General features: G+C 48.9%; 1 protein-coding gene across 1 annotated transcript; it reads left to right on the top strand.

The window, feature by feature from the left end:
* Positions 1 to 1,805: 1,805 nt before the first annotated feature.
* LOC132319123 (splicing factor C9orf78 homolog) lies at positions 1,806 to 13,099 on the top strand. Its single transcript, XM_059829041.1, has 7 exons — positions 1,806 to 1,838; positions 2,217 to 2,294; positions 7,019 to 7,216; positions 7,702 to 7,838; positions 8,598 to 8,718; positions 11,988 to 12,124; positions 12,897 to 13,099. Exons 1-7 carry the CDS (start codon positions 1,819 to 1,821, stop codon positions 13,097 to 13,099), a joined length of 894 nt encoding a protein of 297 aa, XP_059685024.1. The 5' UTR covers positions 1,806 to 1,818.
* Positions 13,100 to 19,897: the final 6,798 nt, after the last annotated feature.

The following is a 19,897-nucleotide window of genomic DNA, read 5'->3' as shown; positions in this document are numbered from 1 at the left end:
TTTTGTTGTTGACCTGAAACCGAGTTGGGGAGTCACTGCCTTCACACGCTGGTGTTACCTACAAAGCATTTCTTGTGATCTTGGAGTGAATCAGTTTGCAGGTGATTGCGAACTCTTTGGTCGCTAAGATCTTGTATATAACTTATTTTCAGCGATAAAAGAAGTTTTATAAGAACATGAGCTTTCATGGTTGGCATTTTTTAGTGACAAAACAAACTTGCTTTCACAGCTTCTTTCACCCTCCTAAAAAGACGGAAAAAAGAGCGCCTTTAACAGCAGCAGTGCTGTTTGCCTTGTCAATGTAAAGGGAAGGTTTAAAGCCGGTTTGCTTGCATGTAACTTTGTGAGAGACTTCTTGTTTGTTCCCAAGGGCCTTTGCTGTGCCGAGTGTGAAGGCTGAGATGCTGTAGCCGTGTGTATTATGGCTTCGATGCGTCACGCCATTATTTCATCACGTTGCTGCGCGACGTTCTCTCCCACTGCAACATTCCACTGCCAGAGCCTTCGCCGCCGTGCCACTGTCACGTCGTGCCGTCGTGTCCGGACGCAGGCTCACACAGGACTGTGGCACAGCTGCCTGAGCGGAGCCCTCTCCTGTGGCCATGGGTGGGACGCCACACGGGTAAGGGCTCGGGCGGGGGGCAGAGGGACGCTGGCTCGTCCCTGCGGGTGTAGCGGGGGTGTCTGAACCTGCCGGAGCTCCGGCCATTCTGGGACGTGGGTGGTCTACTCCACAGAGACTTCTCATCTGCCTCCCCCCTTCCTCCGGGCTGTGCCGGCCCGGGGAGGAGAGCATTTGTAGCGGGACAGCCCTGGAGCCGTCCTGGGACAGAGCGGGGGCCACCCAGAGCAGCCCTCGGTCACAGTGGGCCGACACAGACCCTCTCTTTCTGCTTGGCACCTGCCCTCTCGCTGGCGCTGCGCGTGATTTCTAACAGTGACTTCTCTTCTGCTTCTGCCTTGTGGAAATTGGCACCCACAGGTGGTCCCTTTATTTTTCAGATCCTTGCAGTCCAAGCAAGGTCTTTCGTGTTAGTATTTTCTCTCTGAACAATATTTCACGATGCATAGTTCATGGCAGATACCGAAAGACATGCATAATTAGGAAAAGTCCAAGTATCTGAAGACGTTCAGAATGCCTGTCAGTCTATAGAGAGAGACTTGTGATTTAGATTTACCATAAACCACCTTCTGACTCACTCATGCACTGCTGTATCTTGACAACCACTCAGCTGCATCATATTCACTTGAGAGCTGCTGCTAATTTTGCCACAAATTGAGTGCTTCCTTAGTGTTCCCCCTTCTCCTGAGAAGTGGCTCTCTTCTTTTGTTAGCTAGGGCCATTGTTGAAGGAGTAAAGGTGCCCCGCATTAATTCATCTCACTTAGTGGCCCTCCGTTTTACTGTGAGGCGAATATTGTCTGGAGATCTTAATGGACTAAGACCAGTGATCCTCAGCTTGGTCTTCCCATATTGGTTCTTCTTAAAGCCTTTCCACCTCTGGGTGCTTCTTTCCTCAGCTGAGGGAAGACATCTGGACGGGACACGTCCAGCAGTTGCCATGTGGTTTTTTTCTCATTGCTTAAAGAAATGGAATTGCTTAACTCAAGTAAAAGAGAACGTATCTCTCTAAGCTGTAACCAGAGAAGTGGACGGTGATAGGCAGAAGTTTAAGGCCAAGCCTGCCTAGAAGGTTCGGGGTTGACTGCAGAAAACCAGATTGAGTTAATTAATTAAAACCAAAGCATCAAGTCCTAAATCAAATGATTCTTCTTCAGGTTAAGTGTTGGGGAAGCCAACGAAGTTCAGAGCCTCACAATGGAACTGAGTGGGCTGAGGTAAGGGATGTGAAGTTGTGTTTTGTCTGACGGTGTAATGCAACAGTAAATTTCTCTCTTGTCGTGTGCCTCCTTTCGGTAGAAACCATTACATGTTGGATAGTGCCCAAACCATCTTCTTGAGAGAGGAGTTTCTACATTAAAGCCTGAGGATGGAAAAGAGGGGGACTTTGGGACAGGTGCACAGTGTCACATTACACTCAGCAAAGGCTCTTCTGTATCCCAGCCATGAAGAAAAAGATTAACCAGATGTTGTGTTGCTTTGAAGAGCTTAACATAATGCAGTTTAGCCAGTCACTGTTACCCTAACTCGTCAAATTAGTTAAAAAAACCCCCACAAACAAATGCAAACCTGTAAACATTGTGGTTTCCACTTAGCATTAATGAAGAGGACAATCTAAACCTGGGACCTTCCATCTCAGCTAAAACCAACAGGCGGGATGAAGGTGCTGACATGTAAGTTGTGCTGCGTTGTGCCTGGGGTGTTGAATTCGGGGTTGGGTGTCCCCTCACAATTTCTTTTTTTCTCTCTTGGATCCTGAGTCGCCCCAGAACATCTTCCCAGTTCTTGCTGAAATTTCCACTTGCCCTTTCACCTTCTGGCTGCCAGACTTGAGAAGGCTTTTTCATGGACAAAGATGGGCGGTGCCAACCAGCCAGCCTGGCATTCGATACCAGTGGGAGCCTTCCCTCCTGGTTGTGAAAGGGCTTGGAGGATCTGATCATTTCTTGGACAGTTGCTCTTGCAGTTGATCTTAGCAGAGTTGTTTTGGAGGGATTATTCTTTCCTCTCTCCTAGCTATCGGGACAGTGGTTCACAGATCTGGTGGCGATGGCCTGCACTGGCAGGATGATCAACCGTTGATTGGCAGAGCAGCGGTAGGGCTGGATTACACAGCCCCAGTTTGGCTCTGTGATGGGCTTGAGCCTTGCTCTGGATTAGCGCGGTATCTAGCACAGCATGTTCTGCACAGTGATAGGGCTCCAGTGCAGCTCCACCGCAGGACTTCTGGGAGAAGGCTCTTCATTTTTGTGACTTGAATCTAGCCGCTTTCTGGAGCATCAGTTTATGCCCTGCACTGAAAGAGGATGCACTAATGATGCGAGCTTCCCTTGGGCCTTTGAAACAAGGCGTCGGTTGCTATATAGCACTGCCTCCTCTCTCAAAAAACACATCCAATACCATAGCAGTGCTCTTACTATCCCCCAAATCCTTCCACTTAGCACTTCCATGCCTTCTACCCTTTTTGAAGATGAATGAGTAGTTTCTCCTTTGTTTTTTTTCTTCTAGCGCAAACATAAAAAACACCACCTCAACTGAAGAGGCCAAGGCCAAGGTGCTGGCAGAGGACGAGAACAAAAAGAAAGACAGGAAAACTTCCTTTGTTCCCACCAACATGGCTGTTAACTATGTCCAGCCCAACAGATGTAAGTCTCGCGGAGCTCTCCTCACCCAGGTGTGACCCTCTCCTCTGCTGAAGAAAAGCAGTCAGTTGGGACAGAGTCTGATGTGGGACAAATTAGTTCATCTATCAGCACAAGCAGCTGTCCGATTCCTTTTTCTGGCGTGCTCATATAGACCCCATCTGGCTTGGTAGTATGTCCCTCTCCTTGCTGAGGGACATAACGACTCACAGCTTGCCTGTCTACTCTTGAACTGCCAGCTGACACTGCCTCCTAGATTTCAAGACTTTTTCTTTTCAGTTGCGTCTTGAGCGTGGGCTGGAAAGGCCCGCCTCGTCTGCGATGGTAAATGATGGTTTATAATCAGGCGGATCCATTTTGTAGGCTGCCAAAGCAGACAGGTGGTCGAGCAAACATAGACCTTACTAGGCAGGAGATGGGAATGCATTTCCAGGAGAGCCTCTCCTACTGCAGTCATCGGGAGGAAAGGCAGCCTTCTGCTGTGTCTCACCATGCTTTCAGGGGTGATTTGGAGGCAGATTGGTGTGTCTTTAGAGATACCCAAGGGCGGAGTAGCAACGGTCTCAACTGAAACGTGGTGCCAAAGCTGGCTGACCACGGTTTGATGAAAGCTGGAAGAGCAAGGGGTGCAAGGTTGGGAGCACTGACAGCTCAAGCAGTAACCTTTCACACAGCACGGGGCTGTAGAAGGGCAGTGGTGGAGATAAGGAAGTGTCTCCTGTGAAAGGACAGGGAAATAACAGTTCCTTCTCTTTCTTTTGAAGGGTCTCCTCCAAATCGCAAACGTCCAGCCAATGAAAGAGCAGCAGATGATTATTATTACAAGAAATTTAAGAACATGAAGGGACAGGAAATAAGACGGCCTCCTCTTCCCTTAGAACGGTCTGCTGCAAATCGCAAACGCCCGCTCAGTGAAAAAACAACAGATGATTATGACAAATTCAAGAAGATCTGTAGACGATAGTGATGAATGTGAACTGAGTTCTTAGTATGTGTTCTTATTTTCCACTAATAAAGGAGTTTTTTTGTTTTTGACCTGAAACCGAGTTGGGGAGTCACTGCCTTCACATGCTGGTGTTACCTACAAAGCATTTCTTGTGATCTTGGAGTGAATCAGTTTGCAGGTGATTGCGAACTCTTTGGTCGCTAAGATCTTGTATATAACTTATTTTCAGCGATAAAAGAAGTTTTATAAGAACATGAGCTTTCATGGTTGGCATTTTTTAGTGACAAAACAAACTTGCTTTCACAGCTTCTTTCACCCTCTTAAAAAGACGGAAAAAAGAGCGCCTTTAACAGCAGCAGTGCTGTTTGCCTTGTCAATGTAAAGGGAAGGTTTAAAGCCGGTTTGCTTGCATGTAACTTTGTGAGAGACTTCTTGTTTGTTCCCAAGGGCCTTTGCTGTGCCGAGTGTGAAGGCTGAGATGCTGTAGCCGTGTGTATTATGGCTTCGATGCATCACGCCATTATTTCATCACGTTGCTGCGCGACGTTCTCTCCCACTGTAACATTCCACTGCCAGAGCCTGCGCCGCCGTGCCACTGTCACGTCGTGCCGTCGTGTCCGGACGCAGGCTCACACAGGACTGTGGCACAGCTGCCTGAGCGGAGCCCTCTCCTGTGGCCATGGGTGGGACGCCACACGGGTAAGGGCTCGGGCAGGGGGCAGAGGGACGCTGGCTCGTCCCTGCGGGTGTAGCGGGGGTGTCTGAACCTGCCGGAGCTCCGGCCGCTCTGGGACGTGGGTGGTCTACTCCACAGAGACTTCTCATCTGCCTCCCCCCTTCCTCCGGGCTGTGCCGGCCCGGGGAGGAGAGCATTTGTAGCGGGACAGCCCTGGAGCCGTCCTGGGACAGAGCGGGGGCCACCCAGAGCAGCCCTCGGTCACAGTGGGCCGACACAGACCCTCTCTTTCTGCTTGGCACCTGCCCTCTCGCTGGCACTGCACGTGATTTCTAACAGTGACTTCTCTTCTGCTTCTGCCTTGTGGAAATTGGCACCCACAGGTGGTCCCTTTATTTTTCAGATCCTTGCAGTCCAAGCAAGGCCTTTCGTGTTGGTATTTTCTCTCTGAACAATATTTTACGATGCATAGTTCATGGCAGATACCGAAAGACATGCATAATTAGGAAAAGTCCAAGTATCTGAAGACGTTCAGAATGCCTGCCAGTCTATAGAGAGAGACTTGTGATTTAGATTTACCATAAACCACCTTCTGACTCACTCATGCACTGCTGTATCTTGACAACCACTCAGCTGCATCATATTCACTTGAGAGCTGCTGCTAATTTTGCCACAAATTGAGTGCTTCCTTAGTGTTCCCCCTTCTCCTGAGAAGTGGCTCTCTTCTTTTGTTAGCTAGGGCCATTGTTGAAGGAGTAAAGGTGCCCCGCATTAATTCATCTCACTTAGTGGCCCTCCGTTTTACTGTGAGGCGAATATTGTCTGGAGATCTTAATGGACTAAGACCAGTGATCCTCAGCTTGGTCTTCCCATATTGGTTCTTCTTAAAGCCTTTCCACCTCTGGGTGCTTCTTTCCTCAGCTGAGGGAAGACATCTGGACAGGACACGTCCAGCAGTTGCCATGTGGTTTTTTTCTCATTGCTTAAAGAAATGGAATTGCTTAACTCAAGTAAAAGAGAACGTATCTCTCTAAGCTGTAACCAGAGAAGTGGACGCTGATAGGCAGAAGTTTAAGGCCAAGCCTGTCTAGAAGGTTCGGGGTTGACTGCAGAAAACCAGATTGAGTTAATTAATTAAAACCAAAGCATCAAGTGCTAAATCAAATGATTCTTCTTCAGGTTAAGTGTTGGGGAAGCCAACGAAGTTCAGAGCCTCACAATGGAACTGAGTGGGCTGAGGTAAGGGATGTGAAGTTGTGTTTTGTCTGACGGTGTAATGCAACAGTAAATTCCTCTCTTGTCGTGTGCCTCCTTTCGGTAGAAACCATTACATGTTGGATAGTGCCCAAACCATCTTCTTGAGAGAGGAGTTTCTACATTAAAGCCTGAGGATGGAAAAGAGGGGGACTTTGGGACAGGTGCACAGTGTCAGATTACACTCAGCAAAGGCTCTTCTGTATCCCAGCCATGAAGAAACAGATTAACCAGATGTTGTGTTGCTTTGAAGAGCTTAACATAATGCAGTTTAGCCAGTCACTGTTACCCTAACTCGTCAAATTAGTTAAAAAAACCCCACAAACAAATGCAAACCTGTAAACATTGTGGTTTCCACTTAGCATTAATGAAGAGGACCATCTAAACCTGGGACCTTCCATCTCAGCTGAAATCAACAGGCGGGATGAAGGTGCTGACATGTAAGTTGTGCTGCGTTGTGCCTGGGGTGTTGAATTCGGGGTTGGGTGTCCCCTCACAATTTCTCTTTTTCTCTCTTGGATCCTGAGTTGCCCCAGAACATCTTCCCAGTTCTCGCTGAAACTTCCACTTGCCCTTTCACCTTCTGGCTGCCAGACTTGAGAAGGCTTTTTCAGGGACAAAGATGGGCGGTGCCAACCAGCCAGCCTGGCATTAGATACCAGTGGGAGCCTTCCCTCCTGGTTGTGAAAGGGCTTGGAGGATCTGATCATTTCTTGGACAGTTGCTCTTGCAGTTGATCTTAGCAGAGTTGTTTTGGAGGGATTATTCTTTCCTCTCTCCTAGCTATCGGGACAGTGATGCAGCTGTGCCCAGCAGTGCTGTGACAGAGTACACAAAACAGAATTAAATACTGTGTGTCTCTCGTGTGCTGCTGTTCAGGATGAAGAACATGGAGACTGACCCGAAGAAGAGAAAGGGAACTGTGGAGAGTGAGGAACAGCAGATGAAACTGGAGAATGACAAGGAGAGTCTGTATGAGTTGCCAGAGAGCGTCCGTGCCTCCTCTGCCAACAAGACCCAGGAGATGCTCTCCATCCAGATGCTGAGCGGCATTCCTGAAGTGGACCTCGGAACTGAGTATGTGGTTCACAGATCTGGTGGCGATGGCCTGCACTGGCAGGATGATCAACCGTTGATTGGCAGAGCAGCGGTAGGGCTGGATTACACAGCCCCAGTTTGGCTCTGTGATGGGCTTGAGCCTTGCTCTGGATTAGCGCGGTATCTAGCACAGCATGTTCTGCACAGTGATAGGGCTCCAGTGCAGCTCCACCGCAGGACTTCTGGGAGAAGGCTCTTCATTTTTGTGACTTGAATCTAGCCACTTTCTGGAGCATCAGTTTATGCCCTGCACTGAAAGAGGATGCACTAATGATGCGAGCTTCCCTTGGGCCTTTGAAACAAGGCATCAGTTGCTATATAGCACTGCCTCCTCTCTCAAAAAACACATCCAATACCATAGCAGTGCCCTTACTATCCCCCAAATCCTTCCACTTAGCACTTCCATGCCTACTACCCTTTTTGAAGACGAATGAGTAGTTTCTCCTTTGTTTTTTTTCTTCTAGCGCAAACATAAAAAACACCACCTCAACTGAAGAGGCCAAGGCCAAGGTGCTGGCAGAGGAGGAGAACAAAAAGAAAGACAGCAAAACTTCCTTTGTTATCACCAACACGGCTGTTAACTATGTCCAGCCCAACAGATGTAAGTCTCGCGGAGCTCTCCTCACCCAGGTGTGACCCTCTCCACTGCTGAAGAAAAGCAGTCAGTTGGGACAGAGTGATGTGGGACAAATTAGTTCATCTATCAGCACAAGCAGCTGTCCGATTCCTTTTTCTGGCGTGCTCATATAGACCCCATCTGGCTTGGTAGTATGTCCCTCTCCTTGCTGAGGGACATAACGACTCACGGCTTGCCTGTCTACTCTTGAACTGCCAGCTGACACTGCCTCCTAGATTTCAACACTTTTTCTTTTCAGTTGCGTCTTGAGCGTGGGCTGGAAAGGCCCGCCTCGTCTGCGATGGTAAATGATGGTTTATAATCAGGCGGATCCATTTTGTAGGCTGCCAAAGCAGACAGGTGGTCGAGCAAACATAGACCTTACTAGGCAGGAGATGGGAATGCATTTCCAGGAGAGCCTCTCCTACTGCAGTCATCGGGAGGAAAGGCAGCCTTCTGCTGTGTCTCACCATGCTTTCAGGGGTGATTTGGAGGCAGATTGGTGTGTCTTTAGAGATGCCCAAGGGCGGAGTAGCAACGGTCTCAACTGAAACGTGGTGCCAAAGCTGGCTGACCACGGTTTGATGAAAGCTGGAAGAGCAAGGGGTGCAAGGTTGGGAGCACTGACAGCTCAAGCAGTAACCTTTCACACAGCACGGGGCTGTAGAAGGGAAGTGGTGGAGATAAGGAAGTGTCTCCTGTGAAAGGACAGGGAAATAACAGTTCCTGCTCTTTCTTTTGAAGGGTCTCCTCCAAATCGCAAGCGACCAGCCAATGAAAGAGCAGGAGATGATTATTATTATGACAAGAAAGTCAAGAAGATGAAGGGACAGGAAATAATGCTGCCTCCTCTTCCTTTAGAACGGTCACCAGCAAATCGCAAACGCCCACTCAATGAAGAAACAGCAGATGATTATAACAAACTCAAGAAGATTTGTAGGCTATACTGATGAATGTGAACTGTAGTCTTAGTAATTGTTCTTATTTTTCACTAATAAAGGATTTTTTTATGGTTGACCTGAAACTGAGTTGGGGAGTCACTACCTTCACACGCTGATGTTGCCTACAAAGCGTTTCTTGTGATCTTGGAGTGAATCAGTTTGCAGGTGATTGCGAACTCTTTGGTCGCTAAGATCTTGTATATAACTTATTTTCAGCGATAAAGGAAGTTTTATAAGGACATGAGCTTTCATGGTTGGCATTTTTTAGTGACAAAACAAACTTGCTTTCACAGCTTCTTTCACCCTCCTAAAAAGACGGAAAAAAGAGCGCCTTTAACAGCAGCAGTGCTGTTTGCCTTGTCAATGTAAAGGGAAGGTTTAAAGCCGGTTTGCTTGCATGTAACTTTGTGAGAGACTTCTTGTTTGTTCCCAAGGGCCTTTGCTGTGCCGAGTGTGAAGGCTGAGATGCTGTAGCCGTGTGTATTATGGCTTCGATGCGTCACGCCATTATTTCATCACGTTGCTGCGCGACGTTCTCTCCCACTGCAACATTCCACTGCCAGAGCCTTCGCCGCCGTGCCACTGTCACGTCGTGCCGTCGTGTCCGGACGCAGGCTCACACAGGACTGTGGCACAGCTGCCTGAGCGGAGCCCTCTCCTGTGGCCATGGGTGGGACGCCACACGGGTAAGGGCTCGGGCAGGGGGCAGAGGGACGCTGGCTCGTCCCTGCGGGTGTAGCGGGGGTGTCTGAACCTGCCGGAGCTCCGGCCATTCTGGGACGTGGGTGGTCTACTCCACAGAGACTTCTCATCTGCCTCCCCCCTTCCTCCGGGCTGTGCCGGCCCGGGGAGGAGAGCATTTGTAGCGGGACAGCCCTGGAGCCGTCCTGGGACAGAGCGGGGGCCACCCAGAGCAGCCCTCGGTCACAGTGGGCCGACACAGACCCTCTCTTTCTGCTTGGCACCTGCCCTCTCGCTGGCACTGCGCGTGATTTCTAACAGTGACTTCTCTTCTGCTTCTGCCTTGTGGAAATTGGCACCCACAGGTGGTCCCTTTATTTTTCAGATCCTTGCAGTCCAAGCAAGGTCTTTCGTCTTACTATTTTCTCTCTGAACAATATTTTACGATGCATAGTTCATGGCAGATACCGAAAGACATGCATAATTAGGAAAAGTCCAAGTATCTGAAGATGTTCAGAATGCCTGCCAGTCTATAGAGAGAGACTTGTGATTTAGATTTACCATAAACCACCTTCTGACTCACTCATGCACTGCTGTATCTTGACAACCACTCAGCTGCATCATATTCACTTGAGAGCTGCTGCTAATTTTGCCACAAATTGAGTGCTTCCTTAGTGTTCCCCCTTCTCCTGAGAAGTGGCTCTCTTCTTTTGTTAGCTAGGGCCATTGTTGAAGAGGTAAAGGTGCCCCGCATTAATTCATCTCACTTAGTGGCCCTCCGTTTTACTGTGAGGCGAATATTGTCTGGAGATCTTAATGGACTAAGACCAGTGATCCTCAGCTTGGTCTTCCCATTTTGGTTCTTCTTAAAGCCTTTCCACCTCTGGGTGCTTCTTTCCTCAGCTGAGGGAAGACATCTGGACGGGACACGTCCAGCAGTTGCCATGTGGTTTTTTTCTCATTGCTTAAAGAAATGGAATTGCTTAACTCAAGTAAAAGAGAACGTATCTCTCTAAGCTGTAACCAGAGAAGTGGACGCTGATAGGCAGAAGTTTAAGGCCAAGCCTGCCTAGAAGGTTCGGGGTTGACTGCAGAAAACCAGATTGAGTTAATTAATTAAAACCAAAGCATCAAGTGCTAAATCAAATGATTCTTCTTCAGGTTAAGTGTTGGGGAAGCCAACGAAGTTCAGAGCCTCACAATGGAACTGAGTGGGCTGAGGTAAGGGATGTGAAGTTGTGTTTTGTCTGACGGTGTAATGCAACAGTAAATTCCTCTCTTGTCGTGTGCCTCCTTTCGGTAGAAACCATTACATGTTGGATAGTGCCCAAACCATCTTCTTGAGAGAGGAGTTTCTACATTAAAGCCTGAGGATGGAAAAGAGGGGGACTTTGGGACAGGTGCACAGTGTCAGATTACACTCAGCAAAGGCTCTTCTGTATCCCAGCCATGAAGAAACAGATTAACCAGATGTTGTGTTGCTTTGAAGAGCTTAACATAATGCAGTTTAGCCAGTCACTGTTACCCTAACTCGTCAAATTAGTTATAAAAAAAACCACAAACAAATGCAAACCTGTAAACATTGTGGTTTCCACTTAGCATTAATGAAGAGGACCATCTAAACCTGGGACCTTCCATCTCAGCTAAAACCAACAGGCGGGATGAAGGTGCTGACATGTAAGTTGTGCTGCGTTGTGCCTGGGGTGTTGAATTCGGGGTTGGGTGTCCCCTCACAATTTCTTTTTTTCTCTCTTGGATCCTGAGTCGCCCCAGAACATCTTCCCAGTTCTCGCTGAAACTTCCACTTGCCCTTTCACCTTCTGGCTGCCAGACTTGAGAAGGCTTTTTCAGGGACAAAGATGGGCGGTGCCAACCAGCCAGCCTGGCATTCGATACCAGTGGGAGCCTTCCCTCCTGGTTGTGAAAGGGCTTGGAGGATCTGATCATTTCTTGGACAGTTGCTCTTGCAGTTGATCTTAGCAGAGTTGTTTTGGAGGGATTATTCTTTCCTCTCTCCTAGCTATCGGGACAGTGGTTCACAGATCTGGTGGCGATGGCCTGCACTGGCAGGACGGGCAACCGTTGATTGGCAGAGCAGCGGTAGGGCTGGATTACACAGCCCCAGTTTGGCTCTGTGACGGGCTTGAGCCTTGCTCTGGATTAGCGCGGTATCTAGCACAGCATGTTCTGCACAGTGATAGGGCTCCAGTGCAGCTCCACCGCAGGACTTCTGGGAGAAGGCTTTTCATTTTTGTGACTTGAATCTAGCCGCTTTCTGGAGCATCAGTTTATGCCCTGCACTGAAAGAGGATGCACTAATGATGCGAGCTTCCCTTGGGCCTTTGAAACAAGGCATCGGTTGCTATATAGCACTGCCTCCTCTCTCAAAAAACACATCCAATACCATAGCAGTGCTCTCACTGTCCCCCAAATCCTTCCACTTAGCACTTCCATGCCTTCTACCCTTTTTGAAGATGAATGAGTAGTTTTTCCTTTGTTTTTTTTCTTCTAGCGCAAACATAAAAAACACCACCTCAACTGAAGAGGCCAAGGCCAAGGTGCTGGCAGAGGAGCAGAACAAAAAGAAAGACAGGAAAACTTCCTTTGTTATCACCAACACGGCTGTTAACTATGTCCAGCCCAACAGATGTAAGTCTCGCGGAGCTCTCCTCACCCAGGTGTGACCCTCTCCTCTGCTGAAGAAAAGCAGTCAGTTGGGACAGAGTCTGATGTGGGACAAATTAGTTCATCTATCAGCACAAGCAGCTGTCCGATTCCTTTTTCTGGCGTCCTCATATAATATAGACCCTGTCTGACTTGGTCTTTTTCTTCCGTCCATCAGCAAGGAGAGGGACATAACGACTCACGGCTTGCCTGTCTACTCTTGAACTGCCAGCTGACACTGCCTCCTAGATTTCAACACTTTTTCTTTTCAGTTGCGTCTTGAGCGTGGGCTGGAAATGCCTGCCTCGTCTGCGATGATAAATGATGGTTTATAATCAGGCGGATCCATTCTGTAGGCTGCCAAAGCAGACAGGTGGTCGAGCAAACATAGACCTTACTAGGCAGGAGATGGGAATGCATTTCCAGGAGAGCCTCTCCTACTGCAGTCATCGGGAGGAAAGGCAGCCTTCTGCTGTGTCTCACCATGCTTTCAGGGGTGATTTGGAGGCAGATTGGTGTGTCTTTAGAGATGCCCAAGGGCGGAGTAGCAACGGTCTCAACTGAAACGTGGTGCCAAAGCTGGCTGACCACGGTTTGATGAAAGCTGGAAGAGCAAGGGGTGCAAGGTTGGGAGCACTGACAGCTCAAGCAGTAACCTTTCACACAGCACGGGGCTGTAGAAGGGAAGTGGTGGAGATAAGGAAGTGTCTCCTGTGAAAGGACAGGGAAATAACAGTTCCTGCTCTTTCTTTTGAAGGGTCTCCTCCAAATCGCAAACGTCCAGCCAATGAAAGAGCAGGAGATGATTATTATTACAAGAAATTCAAGAAGATGAAGGCACTGGAAATAAGACGGCCTCCTCTTCCTTTAGAAGGGTCACCAGCAAATCGCAAACGCCCGCTCAGCGAAAAAACAGAAGATGATTATGACAAACTCAAGAAGATTTGTAGGCAATACTGATGAATGTGAACTGTAGTCTTAGTAATTGTTCTTATTTTTCACTAATAAAGGATTTTTTTGTTGTTGACCTGAAACCGAGTTGGGGAGTCACTGCCTTCACACGCTGGTGTTACCTACAAAGCATTTCTTGTGATCTTGGAGTGAATCAGTTTGCAGGTGATTGCGAACTCTTTGGTCGCTAAGATCTTGTATATAACTTATTTTCAGCGATAAAAGAAGTTTTATAAGAACATGAGCTTTCATGGTTGGCATTTTTTAGTGACAAAACAAACTTGCTTTCACAGCTTCTTTCACCCTCCTAAAAAGACGGAAAAAAGAGCGCCTTTAACAGCAGCAGTGCTGTTTGCCTTGTCAATGTAAAGGGAAGGTTTAAAGCCGGTTTGCTTGCATGTAACTTTGTGAGAGACTTCTTGTTTGTTCCCAAGGGCCTTTGCTGTGCCGAGTGTGAAGGCTGAGATGCTGTAGCCGTGTGTATTATGGCTTCGATGCGTCACGCCATTATTTCATCACGTTGCTGCGCGACGTTCTCTCCCACTGCAACATTCCACTGCCAGAGCCTTCGCCGCCGTGCCACTGTCACGTCGTGCCGTCGTGTCCGGACACAGGCTCACACAGGACTGTGGCACAGCTGCCTGAGCGGAGCCCTCTCCTGTGGCCATGGGTGGGACGCCACACGGGTAAGGGCTCGGGCAGGGGGCAGAGGGACGCTGGCTCGTCCCTGCGGGTGTAGCGGGGGTGTCTGAACCTGCCGGAGCTCCGGCCATTCTGGGACGTGGGTGGTCTACTCCACAGAGACTTCTCATCTGCCTCCCCCCTTCCTCCGGGCTGTGCCGGCCCGGGGAGGAGAGCATTTGTAGCGGGACAGCCCTGGAGCCGTCCTGGGACAGAGCGGGGGCCACCCAGAGCAGCCCTCGGTCACAGTGGGCCGACACAGACCCTCTCTTTCTGCTTGGCACCTGCCCTCTCGCTGGCACTGCGCGTGATTTCTAACAGTGACTTCTCTTCTGCTTCTGCCTTGTGGAAATTGGCACCCACAGGTGGTCCCTTTATTTTTCAGATCCTTGCAGTCCAAGCAAGGCCTTTCGTGTTGGTATTTTCTCTCTGAACAATATTTCACGATGCATAGTTCATGGCAGATACCGAAAGACATGCATAATTAGGAAAAGTCCAAGTATCTGAAGATGTTCAGAATGCCTGCCAGTCTATAGAGAGAGACTTGTGATTTAGATTTACCATAAACCACCTTCTGACTCACTCATGCACTGCTGTATCTTGACAACCACTCAGCTGCATCATATTCACTTGAGAGCTGCTGCTAATTTTGCCACAAATTGAGTGCTTCCTTAGTGTTCCCCCTTCTCCTGAGAAGTGGCTCTCTTCTTTTGTTAGCTAGGGCCATTGTTGAAGAGGTAAAGGTGCCCCGCATTAATTCATCTCACTTAGTGGCCCTCCGTTTTACTGTGAGGCGAATATTGTCTGGAGATCTTAATGGACTAAGACCAGTGATCCTCAGCTTGGTCTTCCCATTTTGGTTCTTCTTAAAGCCTTTCCACCTCTGGGTGCTTCTTTCCTCAGCTGAGGGAAGACATCTGGACGGGACACGTCCAGCAGTTGCCATGTGGTTTTTTTCTCATTGCTTAAAGAAATGGAATTGCTTAACTCAAGTAAAAGAGAACGTATCTCTCTAAGCTGTAACCAGAGAAGTGGACGCTGATAGGCAGAAGTTTAAGGCCAAGCCTGCCTAGAAGGTTCGGGGTTGACTGCAGAAAACCTGATTGAGTTAATTAATTAAAACCAAAGCATCAAGTGCTAAATCAAATGATTCTTCTTCAGGTTAAGTGTTCGGGAAGCCAACGAAGTTCAGAGCCTCACAATGGAACTGAGTGGGCTGAGGTAAGGGATGTGAAGTTGTGTTTTGTCTGACGGTGTAATGCAACAGTAAATTTCTCTCTTGTCGTGTGCCTCCTTTCGGTAGAAACCATTACATGTTGGATAGTGCCCAAACCATCTTCTTGAGAGAGGAGTTTCTACATTAAAGCCTGAGGATGGAAAAGAGGGGGACTTTGGGACAGGTGCACAGTGTCACATTACACTCAGCAAAGGCTCTTCTGTATCCCAGCCATGAAGAAAAAGATTAACCAGATGTTGTGTTGCTTTGAAGAGCTTAACATAATGCAGTTTAGCCAGTCACTGTTACCCTAACTCGTCAAATTAGTTAAAAAAACCCCCACAAACAAATGCAAACCTGTAAACATTGTGGTTTCCACTTAGCATTAATGAAGAGGACAATCTAAACCTGGGACCTTCCATCTCAGCTAAAACCAACAGGCGGGATGAAGGTGCTGACATGTAAGTTGTGCTGCGTTGTGCCTGGGGTGTTGAATTCGGGGTTGGGTGTCCCCTCACAATTTCTTTTTTTCTCTCTTGGATCCTGAGTCGCCCCAGAACATCTTCCCAGTTCTTGCTGAAATTTCCACTTGCCCTTTCACCTTCTGGCTGCCAGACTTGAGAAGGCTTTTTCAGGGACAAAGATGGGCGGTGCCAACCAGCCAGCCTGGCATTCGATACCAGTGGGAGCCTTCCCTCCTGGTTGTGAAAGGGCTTGGAGGATCTGATCATTTCTTGGACAGTTGCTCTTGCAGTTGATCTTAGCAGAGTTGTTTTGGAGGGATTATTCTTTCCTCTCTCCTAACTATCGGGACAGTGGTTCACAGATCTGGTGGCGATGGCCTGCACTGGCAGGACGGGCAACCGTTGATTGGCAGAGCAGCGGTAGGGCTGGATTACACAGCCCCAGTTTGGCTCTGTGACGGGCTTGAGCCTTGCTCTGGATTAGCGCGGTATCTAGCACAGCATGTTCTGCACAGTGATAGGGCTCCAGTGCAGCTCCACCGCAGGACTTCTGGGAGAAGGCTCTTCATTTTTGTGACTTGAATCTAGCCGCTTTCTGGAGCATCAGTTTATGCCCTGCACTGAAAGAGGATGCACTAATGATGCGAGCTTCCCTTGGGCCTTTGAAACAAGGCGTCGGTTGCTATATAGCACTGCCTCCTCTCTCAAAAAACACATCCAATACCATAGCAGTGCCCTTACTATCCCCCAAATCCTTCCACTTAGCACTTCCATGCCTTCTACCCTTTTTGAAGATGAATGAGTAGTTTTTCCTTTGTTTTTTTTCTTCTAGTGCAAACATAAAAAACACCACCTCAACTGAAGAGGCCAAGGCCAAGGTGCTGGCAGAGGAGCAGAACAAAAAGAAAGACAGGAAAACTTCCTTTGTTATCACCAACACGGCTGTTAACTATGTCCAGCCCAACAGATGTAAGTCTCGCGGAGCTCTCCTCACCCAGGTGTGACCCTCTCCTCTGCTGAAGAAAAGCAGTCAGTTGGGACAGAGTCTGATGTGGGACAAATTAGTTCATCTATCAGCACAAGCAGCTGTCCGATTCCTTTTTCTGGCGTCCTCATATAATATAGACCCTGTCTGACTTGGTCTTTTTCTTCCGTCCATCAGCAAGGAGAGGGACATAACGACTCATGGCTTGCCTGTCTACTCTTGAACTGCCAGCTGACACTGCCTCCTAGATTTCAACACTTTTTCTTTTCAGTTGCGTCTTGAGCGTGGGCTGGAAAGGCCCGCCTCGTCTGCGATGGTAAATGATGGTTTATAATCAGGCGGATCCATTTTGTAGGCTGCCAAAGCAGACAGGTGGTCGAGCAAACATAGACCTTACTAGGCAGGAGATGGGAATGCATTTCCAGGAGAGCCTCTCCTACTGCAGTCATCGGGAGGAAAGGCAGCCTTCTGCTGTGTCTCACCATGCTTTCAGGGGTGATTTGGAGGCAGATTGGTGTGTCTTTAGAGATGCCCAAGGGCGGAGTAGCAACGGTCTCAACTGAAACGTGGTGCCAAAGCTGGCTGACCACGGTTTGATGAAAGCTGGAAGAGCAAGGGGTGCAAGGTTGGGAGCACTGACAGCTCAAGCAGTAACCTTTCACACAGCACGGGGCTGTAGAAGGGCAGTGGTGGAGATAAGGAAGTGTCTCCTGTGAAAGGACAGGGAAATAACAGTTCCTTCTCTTTCTTTTGAAGGGTCTCCTCCAAATCGCAAACGTCCAGCCAATGAAAGAGCAGCAGATGATTATTATTACAAGAAATTTAAGAACATGAAGGGACAGGAAATAAGACGGCCTCCTCTTCCTTTAGAACGGTCTGCTGCAAATCGCAAACGCCCGCTCAGTGAAAAAACAACAGATGATTATGACAAATTCAAGAAGATCTGTAGACGATAGTGATGAATGTGAACTGAGTTCTTAGTATGTGTTCTTATTTTCCACTAATAAAGGAGTTTTTTTGTTTTTGACCTGGAACCAAGTTGGGGAGAGTCACTGCCTTCACACGCTGGTGTTACCTACAAAGCGTTTCTTGTGATCTTGGAGTGAATCAGTTTGCAGGTGATTGCGAACTCTTTGGTCGGTAAGATCTTGTATATAACTTATTTTCAGCGATAAAGGAAGTTTTATAAGAACATGAGCTTTCATGATTGGCATTTTTTAGTGATAAAACAAACTTGCTTTCACAGCTTCTTTCACCCTCCTAAAAAGACGGAAAAAAGAGCGCCTTTAACAGCAGCAGTGCTGTTTGCCTTGTCAATGTAAAGGGAAGGTTTAAAGCCGGTTTGCTTGCATGTAACTTTGTGAGAGACTTCTTGTTTGTTCCCAAGGGCCTTTGCTGTGCCGAGTGTGAAGGCTGAGATGCTGCAGCCGTGTGTTCAGTGCCGCTGCTCCTCAGCCTGGCTTGCAAGTGCTGCGGGAGAAATGACAGCGTTGGCTGTGCCTGGCGCTGCCTCGCTGGGTCTGTCGTTGGCAGAAGAAATGAGGGCAGATACAGAGCGCCGGGGATTTTTTATTTATGTAAGTTGTGTTTGTTGGTATGTTTTTCTCCCTGTAGAGTTATTTCTCTATAGCTCACGCTGTGCATGAGGTACGCTGTGGCCAGCAAAGGACTCCCCACAACCAACGTAAGGACAACCAATGTAGTGAGAGAAAAGCGCAAAAGTACAACAGGCACCACAAATTAGGGCCTTCACAAAATAGCCTGCAACTCCAGTCCCACCAGCAGCTGCAACTTCTGAATGCATCTTGCCAGTTTTCTAACCTGTGCTACAGGTGCACTGTGTCAGTTTACAGTCAGCAAAGGCTCTTCTGTATCCCAGCCATGAAGAAAATATTAGGATTGGGATTTACCATGAAATGTGTTTTCATGGTAATTACTTTTGTACTGCACGCACGGCTTAAATTGGACACTTTTCACCTCCTCCTCCACCCTAATTCCTCTCTCATCTAGTGCCATTTATTAGGTGATGAGCTCGTTGACATGTGCACCCACAATAAGCTTTGTTCCTTATTTTGATGACTTGCTGTAAGGCACTAAAATCTGCCTTCACTTCTCATCTCCCCAAAGCAGCAACAGTTCCTCTATCCATGTGGAGGGATTAATAAGATTGACCATCTAGCAGCTTTCTGGAGCATCAGTTTATGCCCTGCACTGAAAGAGGATGCACTAATGATGCGAGCCTCCCTTGGGCCTTTGAAACAAATCGTCTGTTGCTATATAGCACTGCCTCCTCTCTCAAAAAACACATCCAATACCATAGCAGTGCGCTTACTGTCACCCAAATCCTTCCACTTAGCACTTCCATGCCTACTACCCTTTTTGAAGATGAATGAGTAGTTTTTCCTTTGTTTTTCTTCTTCTAGCGCAAACATAAACAACACCATCTCAGCTGAAGAGGCCAAGGCCAAGCTGCTGGCAGAGGAGCAGAACAAAAAGTCAGGCAGCAAAACTTCCTTTGCTATCACCAACACGGCTGTTAACTCTGTCCAGCCCAACAGATGTAAGTCTCGCGGAGCTCTCCTCACCCAGGTGTGACCCTCTCCTCTGCTGAAGAAAAGCAGTCAGTTGGGACAGAGTCTGATGTGGGACAAATTAGTTCATCTATCAGCACAAGCAGCTGTCCGATTCCTTTTTCTGGCGTGCTCATATAGACCCCATCTGGCTTGGTCTGTGTGTCAGCAAGGAGAGGGAGCACGGCGCGGTGGCGGGGACACGCTGCCTCGCGGGGGTCTGGCACCAGCTCGGCGTGGTGCAGCCGCGCGTGGGGGAGCCACGTCCCGCTTGGAAGGACGGGTTCTAAAACAGGAGTGCGTGACAAGCGGTTCCGAAGGCGACTTTTCTCGTTGGCACCTCTGACAGACACCCGCGCACGGCGGAGGTTGCTCTGCCGGGACTGCCATCAACAAACCACCCTCGTGACTTTCACGGGATCTCTTCGGCAGAGAGAATTCGCGGAGAGTTTCCCCGTTTCTTCCAAGCAGCTCCCCAGGTCCGTGTCCCGCCGTGCCCAGCGGAGGCTGGCGGCGTGTGGGACGTGACAGGTCCACGCTCGGTCTCTCTGAGAAACTCCGGCGTTTAGCAACAACCGCATTGCTCGGCACAGCCCACCGCACTGCCCCGCCGCAGGGCTGGCGGGAGGCAGGCAGCTTCGGAAATAAACCCCGCTGTGCGTTTGGGGCCCTCCAGGGCGAGATTAACGGCAGAGAAAGCCCGGGAGGGCACCGAGGGGGTTCAGCCCAACCGGCGGACCGACGGACGCGCTGCGGGAGCCAGGACAGGCTGGGGCGGGGACTCGCGGCTCCTGCCCGGCCGCGGTGCTGGCGGACACGCGGCACCGCCCGGCTTCGTCGCGGCGCTCTGGCGTCATCGCCGCGCGACGCGCCCGGTGCGGAGTTGTTGAG

This window comes from Gavia stellata, chromosome 24, assembly GCF_030936135.1.
Source record: "Gavia stellata isolate bGavSte3 chromosome 24, bGavSte3.hap2, whole genome shotgun sequence".
Lineage (NCBI taxonomy): Eukaryota > Metazoa > Chordata > Aves > Gaviiformes > Gaviidae > Gavia > Gavia stellata.
Note: the sequence above shows the minus strand (reverse complement) of the source record. Positions and strands in the feature narration are given on the sequence as shown.